The following is a 10971-nucleotide window of genomic DNA, read 5'->3' as shown; positions in this document are numbered from 1 at the left end:
GTGATACTTAAAGGCTTTCTCTCAAAGTTACAGTCTTGTTATTTAGAACCTGGGCTGTGTGCAGGACTGGGCCTACCATCGGGTGGTGGGAGGCAGCAGCCAAAGCCGGGTTTTGGAGAGCAGGAGCAAGAGCAACATGTTGGAAGTGAGAGCTGTACGTATGTGCCATGTAGCCTGCTGATCTCAAGTGCAGCGGTGGACCCCTTCCTGTTGTCATCCACCTCCACAGTATTCAGCTTCCACTGGTTGGCTTTTGTACATGGAAGGCGGGTAGGTACCATCATCTTTTGTCTTAGGCAGACAAGTGGCCAGGGCCGGCCCTGGTTGTGTGAAGCTGTGACAAAGAAAAATTGCTGCTAAACCTGTATAGAATATCTTCCCCTTAACTCAGCCCCAGCAGCGGTTCGAGGAAACGATTTCGAGAAGAAAAAAGAACGTAAGAACATAAGCGAGGCTGTGCTGAATCAGACCAAAAGTCCATCCAGTCTGGCACCCTGTTTTCACAAGTGGGCAGCTACAGCTCCCCCCACCATTTTTTTCCAAAAATGCAACGGTAACCACAGTGTGCATTGGAATAGGTGGGGCAGAACTGAGGTAGTTTTCATCTCAAAGTAAAATCACGTATTTAAAATCACGTACTGTCTTTGACTGCAGTTAGTTCCTAGCCCCTCACGTTCTCCAGCCTCTGCTGTAGCTGAAAAGCAGCCGGTACTTTGCCGGGCTTTCCGATTCCCCTGTTTCTACGCAGCTACTTCTCCTTTGGAGCCTGCAGCTTCGCAGGCGCTGCCTCTTTAAGAGAGAACCGGGCAATGGGCAGCCTGGCGATTGGTGCTTTATTCTAAGAGCCTGGATGATGAGCTCATCCGCAGCCAATCGGAGGAGCCGCGGACCCCCAGACCCCGTGAGCTGGAGCCTATACCTGATTCCTAGGCAGAGGAGACGGTCCCGGCCCTGGGATGGAAGTCGCCGTGGGGGAGCCTCTGCAAGCGCCGCTCTCCAACCGGCGTCCCAGACATAATCACGCCTCCTCTAGGTACTGCGTTGCCTCCTCCTCGCGTGTCTGTGGCACCTGCCCCCTCCGCTCTGCTCTCCACCTGTGCTCTCCTGGCTCACCCGCCGCGGTGCACCGGCATCACCCCCGGCGCCAGATGCTTTCAGAATTACAATCCCTTGGAACAGGCAGGGTTGAAATAGGTTGGCTTTGCTCATCTGCATTTCTTGGCATTGCTTATTTGAGTCTTTCCGCTCTGCAGTGGCGTGGGGGAATAAAGGAAATACAGCCATCTCCTAGTGGGGCCTGTTCGATGGCTTAGCATCAGCACCACTGCCTCGCTTAAATCTTTCTGGCATTCCTGCACTGTACGTCTCTGTAATGACTAGGCCCCTGCTGCTAAACTCAGGCTGTGCCCAGGCCATGGCATTGGCGTAGGAGGTGGTTGGAAGCCTGCTGCAGCCAGAAGGATCTTCTACTACAGGTGTGGGCACAAAGTTGAGCTCTAGCTCTTTTGTATTTCAACTCCCCGGATTTCCAGCCTTAATGGAAGGGAGTTCTGGGAGGTGAAGGGCCAAATATCTAGAGAGCTATCATCTTACCATGCTTCTGAAAGCACCGTTGTCTCCATAAAAGACTCAGTGGTCTTTAACTCCCAGATTCCAGACTAGCCTCATTCTGTTAGAGGTGGCTGTTTTGTTTCCTGTCTGTTAGTAGCAAGAGCCAGAAATAGCCACCTGGGTTTCACTGTTGCTTCCCCAAAAGAAACCACAACATAAAGCAAAACTTAAACAACCCCAATCCAGTTGTTCATACACAGTTGTGCACCCATCTCTGTATAGATCTCCAGTATTCTTTTGATTCATTAGATAGATGAATCAGTTTTTAAACTGTTTAGTTAAAAATACTCATTTATTCTGTAGCATTAAAAAAAAACCCCACTAACTGAAAAAAGATCACAAGTGGGTTGGTCAATAGGGCTGGTAATCTTTAGACTCTGCTCTTAATTGACTTATGAAGAACCCTTTGGCAGATAGTAATGTGCATGATTTCATCTACCTCAAAGTAGAAAAAGCCAGCCCTGCTGCATTTGGGATCCCTCCTGCCCATTTTGCTCAGTAGACTGTGGATTTCCCCTAAAATCTGGCTCTGGTGGCACTGTTGTGGTTGGTTCCTTCTTAAGATGTGTTCCCTATTTTTTCTTATGTGCAAGAGAATTCTCCTTCTAAGATTGTGTTTAACAGAGATAATGTGCATGCCTTGTTTAAACAGAAATGGGGAACCTGCACCCCAGCCAGCATAGCCAATGACCAGGGATGATGGGAGTGTAATCCAGCAATGTTTGGAAGCCCATGGCTTCCTCTTCTTTGGTATGCAAAGGTAGATTGATATTTTATCAGCACTGCTGCTTTTCACATGCTGATGTGAATTAATTTACAAATTAATGTTAATACTCATGCAACTAATAAAGTAGTTATCATTTGGTGACAGCAAAGACTTGGGTGTTTCCAACTACCTCCTGGTACTACTAATCAAAAGACATTATGTAGCTATTCTGCCTTCCTAACATAATTTGTATGGAAAGGAAAAAAAAGGCCAAAGAAGCAGAAGGAAAACATAGAAGGGCTATAAATCATCTGAAGTTCTATCCTCATAAAAAGTTATGAGAGAGGCAAGATAAGAACCTTGTCTGAAAGCACCCTTCCGTTTTGCCTGCAGGGCTTGGCTCTTTCTAGCAGTCTTTTGCTGCTTACTCAAACATTTCACTAAGTGGCTTCCTTCTCTTGTCTGTCTCTAATTATGTCTTTGTTTCAAGCATTACAGGAAATGGGCTGGTGAAGATTTCTTGAGAATGGCCACTTTTTAAGCAGAGTATCTCTTGAGTGCCAGTTTGGCCATGGATTCGGAGTCCTGTACCCGAGCTTTCTCCCAGGCTCGAGTGTATCTTGAGCAAATTCGAAGCCGGGTTGCACCAGGGGCTGTTGATATACATGGAACTGGGAAGCGGGACTACCTGGTGGATGCCGCAAAGCAGATCCGTCTGGCTTTGGAGAGGGATGTAAGTGAGGACTATGAAGAAGCATTCAACCACTACAAGAATGGTGTGGATGTGTTGCTCAATGGAGTGCAAGGTATGATGGGAAATGGGTGGGCTGGCTGGGAGGGTGCTTGCCCAACTTGCAAATTGCCTTACCTCCTGTGGCAATTTCCTTTTGCTCTTTAGGCCACTATTGACTAGCAAAGATCTGTGGCATCTGAAAGCAGGAGCCGAGATCTACAATGTACGTCTTTCTGCATGGTCTTGGACTACAGCTCCCATCATTCCTGGCTAGTGACCAGGCTGGAGCTGTTGAGAAGTGAAATCCAGCATCTGTTTGATTCATATTCTGTTTTAATTGATACCTTTAATATAGTATTTCATTCTTTTTGTCTTTATTTTACTGTGTTTAATTGTTATGCACTACCTTGATGACTTTTTAGCAAATGAATATTAATAATAATTAAATGAATAACTTCTAGAGGATCACAGATTTCTCTGTCCCTGCCTTAAAGATGAACCAATTTATTATGACTGAACATTTCATGAACTAAAAGCCCACTTCTTTATTCAATGTTATCCTAAGTTGGTATGTTGGCAGGGTGAATCTAAACAGTGAGGTCAGGGGACATGAAATGCAAAGAGTACAGACTGTGATGTGCATACACAAAAAGTATATATAAAATAATTGCTGGGACCCAAAAACATGCTTTAGATATTTTTGGGTGGGCTGGACTAATTTGTTTTATTGGTGCATCCTCTAAGATTATGCACGGCTATTGAGACAACCTGCAAACTGAAATCGTTTCTATTGTATTAAAAAGTTTCATAGCATGAAGGTTATCATTGCTCTAATCCCAAACACATACATGTAGAATTCCCACTGATTTCAAGGCTGCTTATTTCCAGATGAGTGTATTTTGGAGAGCAGCATTTGTGAGACAGACTATTTGCAAGCTTCTTGTAGCACACCAGAATGCTTGTGTGCACCTTCATGGTGGGAGAACATATGACTATACGGTTCTGTAATGTCTGTGCAATTAATGGGAGGATAGCAGAACTGATGCTATGATTAGCTGACAGCAGAAAGGGGAAGAGCAATTTCAGTGAATAGTGATGCATCTTTATACTGGAAGATGAGGCAAGCTAATGAAGGTCCAGGTTAGTGGCTGGCTGAGACATGTTGTGACTTTCTCAGTCTTAGGCACTAGATGTGGTAACATGGGGGGAGGGAGGGGGGGGGGGGGGGGATTGAGAGAGAACGCGAGAGCAGAAGGCCCACCAAATGTAGGATAAAATTCTACATCCTAAATATCTGAGATTTTGGTTATTTTAAAAGAAACTTTTAGTAGCTATGACTGTGAAGATATGCTTGAAGATGTGGACAGTATTTGCTGGAATCTCATAAGCCAAAAGATCTCTGAATAAGATTTCCAGTGGTTAAGAATTGTGCTGTGATGCCCTGCAGAACTGGTTGGCCTGGTATACCAATGTAATAGAAGGAGGTGGTAGACTATTCCATATCACTTCAGGCTGCAAGTAGGAGAAATTGGATTTTTCCTCAAAAAAAAAAAAAAATAAAATATTTTTTTTTGCTATATGTCAGAAAAACTAACACCTCAGGAGAAAGATTCTACCCTTTACTCATGTTGTTCTAGTTGCAAAAAGAGGTTTTATTGTTCTTTTAACATAGGGATTTTTAAAAATGTGATCCTCCATCTGCAATTTGATGAAGTAGAGTCTGTTCTGGACTCTTATTATTTCATTCTCCTACCTCATTATGCCACGTATATAGGCTAGGCTCTTACCCATCCAGATAGCTAGGTAAAACCAGAAAAAAGGCAAAATAAGATAAAATATGCACCTATGCATAATTTATACAGGATACAGAGTTTGATTTTCCTACTTCAGAACTGGATTGCCTGGCTACTAAATTTGGCGTTTTTGTCATGTGCTGCACACAACATGGCCTTGGCAATAAGGCAAGTGCTGTCATGTTGGAAAAGGCAGATGATCTAGAAAGAACCACATATGTAAAATGAGGGCTAAGAACACTCGATGTACATGACTCTCGCACAGTTGAGCCTAACAAGGAGCGTCGTGAAGCTGTGAAGCGGAAGATCACCCAATATTTGAAACGTGCAGAAGAAATCTTCATTTGCCATCTACAACGGAATCTGGGGAATGGAAATTCAACTGAAACGGTAAGAAATGGGGTGGGTTAGGTGTAGGCCCGTTGTTGAAGCGTTCGAAATGTATGTGCAGTGACACAGAGCGGGCTCAGTAGACATGGCAAGCAAGAACATGACTTGCATCCTGCCTGAATTCAGATATTCTAATCTAGGGAGACTGTGCAGCATGCTGAGTGAGGGAGCATCAATTTAAAGCTAGGAGCAACAGATTTCAAGAATATCCTACTGGCAATCTCTGAAGATTCAACAAATACACCAAGTGGATTCAAGGAGGTTCAGATAAGCATTCAGTGCGTTTTTGTCCCTCCTCATCTGCAAGCTGGGACTGGCTGGCAGTGCAGTCTGTTGTATGGCAGGAGCTGTGATCGAAATGTGCAACAGGAAAAGGGGAAAGTGGGTGTGTGCGCAAGGTAGCCAGATCAACAAGCATGTAGAGGTTTTCTTAATTTGTTGTGCTTCCTGTAGTGCTAAGTAGTCACTGAAGAAAGCTGATTTCCAGCCTTTTCCCAATTTGGGATAAAAGAGCTGACTAACTCAGAGACAGGGTATTTCCCGTTTTGCTGGACTTTAAGAAAGAACTGTATATTCTTAGGCCAGGTGGTCTTATTTTGAACTGGAAAGGGAAGAGACCAATGGGTGAGTACCAGAGGAACATTTAATGAAGTGCTGTTTGGATACAGGACAGTGAGGATCCAGACCTGCATTATTTTACTGTGCATGTTTGGAAACTAGTTGAACCAAATAAATACTTTGCAGCTGCAGAGAAGTCTTGTTAATATATTTTCAGTGACGGGGGCGGGGGGGGGGGGGTGGGGTGCTCATGGCCCTCTGTCTGTTATCTGACTAAATTCCTTGACCACTGAGACTACTGCAAGTTGGGAGTCCAACAACATCTGCAGGCCGTGTGTTCCCCAGTCCTGGTCTAGCAAACACACAGAAATGAGATGGTTGCTGGGCAAGACTTCCTTGCTTAGTGAATGATGAACCGTTTCAGTGTAACCGAGATAGATTTCTGTCTGCCTGGTCACTCCCTTTTGCCTCTGTTGTTACATCTTTAATCTGTCCTTCTCAGAGAGGTCCAAGTACTCTAAATGCCTGAATCTTAGAAGCTAGATGAGCAGATGCTGACTGCATAAACATTTGCAAATGCCGTGCCTGATTTTGGATTTCTAAGCACAAAGTCTGAATTCCATTGATACAAACGCCCAGTGTGGACATGCAGCCTGCTCACATGAGGTGGAGTCTACTGATTTGCAGTTTGCACAGAGGCTTCTACTTGGGGGCAAGAGAAGGCAAATTGAAGCCCCTCAGATCTTCTTCCCCCGTATGCATCCTTAAGATGCCATCCTTTAAAGATACACCCACAGAGAACATTTATAATTCAGTGTATGTAAATTTGTTCATTTTGTAATGCCCTACGGGAACTGAGCATTGTCTCTGCACCTCGCTCCACTAAACACTGCTCTAGCTAGTTTTCCAAATGAAGATCTTCTCTGTGCTTATTGATTGACAGGGTTACAGCAGCCTTCGCTTTCGGCCCATTAGGACTCTCAGCACACCAGTGGAGAACCTGAAGCGCTGTAAAGTTGTGGGAATCATTGACAAGGTAACTCATTGTATGCACCTGGAAGTATCTATGATATTGGGTGCTTAGTCACTGCAAAGCCCTGTCCAAGGGTGTGGTGCTTGCCTTTCAAGCTCTAAATGGTTTTGGCTCAATAGTATTAGTATTGCATTGCATTTATATCCTGTTTTTTCCTCTAGTGAGGAACCCAAGGCAGCTTACACAGATTCAGGACTCCGACACAGCAGCAACTGCCAGCCACGAACCAGCAAAATTAAGTCTCTTGAGAGCCATGGGGGAAGGACAGTGATCCTGGCTTCAGGGTTCCCCAAGGCCCCCTTCCAAAACTAATGGGGGTGCTCAGACTCTGTGAAGGTCCCCTCCACTGCACCCTTGGTGTCACTAAAGGCCCGTCTTGCACTCTGTGGTATTCTCAGAGAGAACTGCTCTACAGCGGCCCCCTCTGTCTTGGAACGCCTTCTCATGGAAGGTGTTCCTGGTGCAGAAGTGGTCTTTTTTCAGTTTCACATCCAAACCTTTTAATTTGCAGAGGCATTTTAAAAAGTTTTCAGAATTAACACTTTTACATTTAAATCAGTATCTTTCTAGCCTCATGTGTGGATCTTAGATTGTTTGTATTGTATTTTATTGTATGGCTTTTAGAACATTTTATATATGCCACCCTGAAATTCCTTTTGCATTAAAAGCACAGTTTATACATTTTAAAGGTAAATACTATACAGTTGTAGCAGAAGCAATGAAAATCCCTGGGGCACGAACCTATCTCTTGTGACAAGAGTTTTCAGAGGCCACAAACTTATTATGATTTCATGAAGTCATGAAGCTGGACATAAGAAATATGTTAGATTCAAACTGCCTGTTAACTCCAGTGTGTAGCATACAGCTATATGAGAGGGTTTTCTTACTCAGAGTAAGCTCAGGAACTTACACCAGATGGAGACCCTAGTGTAGGAATTTGGGGACTTGAACATTTGTGCTTTGCTGAAGTCTGTATCCAGCTTGCTTCTCCTACCTTATCACACCTACAGTTCCCATAGAGGAGAACATTCTCACTGAAGTGAAAGGGGCCTTTTTCCCTTACAGAAATTACAAGTATGGTCCAACTAGTTGGGGCAAAGGGCTGAAGCGCCCCCACCCTCCACTCTAGGCCCTGATCTGGTCCAGATCTCCATACTTACTTTTGTATAAAGCAAAAGCACTGATATGCTGCAATAGGGTCTCTGTAAACTATCTGTGGGCATTAGTATTTTCCTATAGGAGCAGGCTGTCCTGGAGAATGTGGTGTTGATCTGTGCTTGTGTTCCTTGTAGGTGCAGTTAGTGCAGGATCCAGCTACAGGGGGGACTTTTATACTGAAGGTACGTGCCTCCCCCTTACTCTGTCTTTTCCATTTGGCCATCCTAGGCACAGTGATACCACAGAACCAAAATAGCTTTGAATCTTCTTGACTTAATCTTGCTCTGTTTGGTAATTTGTGAGGCTATTGTAGAGCTGAATCTATTTTGGGAAGCTTCCAACATGTCCTGTGCTATAGGGGAATTCCTTTTGTTTGCATATCTATGACTAGCTCTCTCTCCTTTCAGAAGGAAATAGTGCATTCTTATATATTAAAATATAAACAGATTTTCAAAGGACAAATCCAAAGCCTTTGCACAGAGCATCCCAAATTGCTGAGAATCTTTGTTTTGTTTATTTGATCCTCTTGGGAGAATTCTTAGGGAGAACAGGGGCTGTTGCTACAACTGAAACTTTAAAAGAAAAATAGATAAGAAAAAAATCACACATTTATCTGACCTTTCGGTTCTAGGAAGTCACTGCATTTAGCAGTCCTTGGCTGATGAGTAAGACATCTGTGGCCCTCTAGATGTTGTTGGACTCCAACCCTCATCATCCCCTATCAGGGATGATGGGACCTGTAGGCAAGAATTATGTAGAAAGGCAGGTTCTTAACCTCTCCTTGGAGTAGTGTTAGTAGTTGTATCTTATCCTTCATGGATCACTGCCTTGTTGTGGTGAAGGGGCTTGCATAGCTCAATGAAGCTATGAGCTATGCCGTGAAGGGTCACCCAAGACGGACAGGTCATAGCAGAGAGCTCTGATAAAATGTGATCCACTGGAGAAGGAAATGGCAACCCACTCCAGTATCTTTGCCATGAAAACCCCATGGACAGTACCAAAAGGCAAAAAGATATGACGCTGGAAGATGAGCCCCTCAGGTCGGAACGTGTCCAATATGCCACGGGGGAAGAGCGGAGGGCTAGTACTAGTGGTGCCAGAAAGAATGAAGCAACTGGGTCAAAGCCAAAAGGACACTCAGTTGCCGAAGTATCTGGTAGTGAAAGGAATGTCCGATGCTGCAAAGATCTATACTCCATAGGAACCTGGAATGTAAGATTCATGAATCAAGGCAAGCTGGATGTGCTCAAACAAGAGATGACAAGACTGAACATCGACATCGTAGGAATCAGTGAACTAAAATGGACAGGAATGGGTGAATTTAATTCAGATGACCATCAGGTATACTACTGCAGGCAAGAGTCCCTCAGAAGAAATGGAGTAGCTTTCATAGTCAATAAAAGAGTAGGAAAAGCAGTACTGGGATACAGTCTCCAAAATGACAGAATGATCTCAGTTCAAATCCAAGGCAAACCATTCAACATCACAGTAGTCCAAGTCTATGCCCCAACCACTGGTGCTGAAGAGGCTGAAGTTGACCGGTTCTTTGAAGGCCTACAACACCTTCTAGAATTAACACCCAAAAATGATGTCCTTATCATCATGCGGGATTGGAATGCTAAAGTAGGAAGCCAAAAGATAGCCGGAATAACAGGCAAGTTTGGCGTTGGAGTACAAAATGAAGCAGGGCACAGGCTGGTAGAATTTTGTCAAGAGAATACGATGGTCATAGCAAACGCTATTTCCCAACAACCCAAGAGACGACTCTACACATGGACATCACCAGACGGTCAAAACAGAAATCAGATTGACTATGTGCTCTGCAGCCAAAGATGGAGAAGCTCTATACAGTCAGTAAAAACTAGACCAGGAGCTGATTGTGACTCAGACCATGAGCTACTTGTTGTAAAATTTAGGCTTAAATTGAAGAAAGTAGGAAAAAGCACTAGGCCACTCAGGTATGACCTAAAGCATATCCCTGATGAATATACAGTAGTGGTGACAAATAGATTTAAGGAATTAGATCTGATTGACAGAGTGCCTGAAGAACTATGGATGGAGGTTCGCAACATTGTACAAGAGGCAGCAACTAAAACCATCCCAAAGAAAAATGCCAGAAAGCAAAATGGCTGTCTGAGGAAGCTTTACAAATAGCTTAGGAAAGAAGGGAAGTGAAAGGCAAGGGAGAAAGAAAAAGTTACACCCAATTGAATGCAGAATTCCAGAGAATAGCTAGAAGAGATGAGAATGCCTTCTTAAATGAACAGTGCAAAGAAATAGAAGAAAACAATAGAATAGGGAGGACCAGAGATCTCTTCAAGAAAATTAGAGATAGATAGAGATAATTAGAGAAGGGAACGTTTCTATTTCTCTAGACAGAGATAATTAGAGAAGGGAACGTTTCATGCAAAGATGGGCATGATAAAGGACCAAAATGGCAGGGACCTAACAGAGGCAGAAGAGATTAAGAAGAGGTGGCAAGATTACACAGAGGAATTATACAAGAAAGAGCTTAACATCCCTGATAAGCACAATGGGGTGGTTACTGATCTCAAGCCAGACTTCCTGGAATGTGAAGTCAAATGGTCCTTAGGAAGTCTGAGCAACAACAAAGCTAGTGGAGGTGACAGTATTCCAGCTGAGCTATTCAAAATCTTAAAAGACGATGCAGTAAAAGTGCTACACTCAATATGCCAGCAAATTGGAAAACTTAACAGTGGCCACAGGATTGGAAAAGGTCAGTTTACATTCCGATCCCAAAAAAGGGCAATGCCAAAGAATGTTCAAACTACCACACCATTGCACTCATTTCACATGCTAGCAAAGTTATGCTCAAAATCCTACAAGCTAGGCTCCAGCAGTATGTGGACCAAGAACTACCAGAAGTACTCATACAGGCAGCATTTCGAAGAGGGAGAGGAACTAGAGATCAAATTGCCAACATACGCTGGATCATGGAGAAAGCTAGGGAGTTCCAGAAAAACATCTA

General features: G+C 43.8%; 1 protein-coding gene across 3 annotated transcripts in view; it reads left to right on the top strand.

Annotated features, from left to right (window-relative positions):
- The first annotated feature begins 842 nt into the window (after positions 1-842).
- RPS6KL1 (ribosomal protein S6 kinase like 1) overlaps positions 843-10971 on the top strand; it is a 17762-nt gene continuing 7633 nt past the window's right edge. Inside the window, exons 1-5 of one of the 3 annotated variants that reach the window (XM_044436166.1) lie at positions 843-1033; positions 2816-3123; positions 5109-5233; positions 6735-6827; positions 8117-8164. In XM_044436166.1, coding sequence (XP_044292101.1) covers positions 2889-3123; positions 5109-5233; positions 6735-6827; positions 8117-8164 — 501 coding nt within the window. In that variant the 5' untranslated portion in view covers positions 843-1033; positions 2816-2888. Of the gene's footprint in view, positions 1034-2595; positions 3124-5108; positions 5234-6734; positions 6828-8116; positions 8165-10971 lie in introns of those variants that run through there. The other 2 variants (XM_044436165.1, XM_044436167.1) reach the window with 2 other exon arrangements.

This window comes from Varanus komodoensis, unplaced genomic scaffold (genome assembly GCF_004798865.1).
Source record: "Varanus komodoensis strain SLA01 unplaced genomic scaffold, ASM479886v1 scaffold3, whole genome shotgun sequence".
Lineage (NCBI taxonomy): Eukaryota > Metazoa > Chordata > Lepidosauria > Squamata > Varanidae > Varanus > Varanus komodoensis.
The sequence above is the reverse complement of the archived record's forward strand: the minus strand, read 5'-3'. Positions and strand labels throughout refer to the sequence as shown.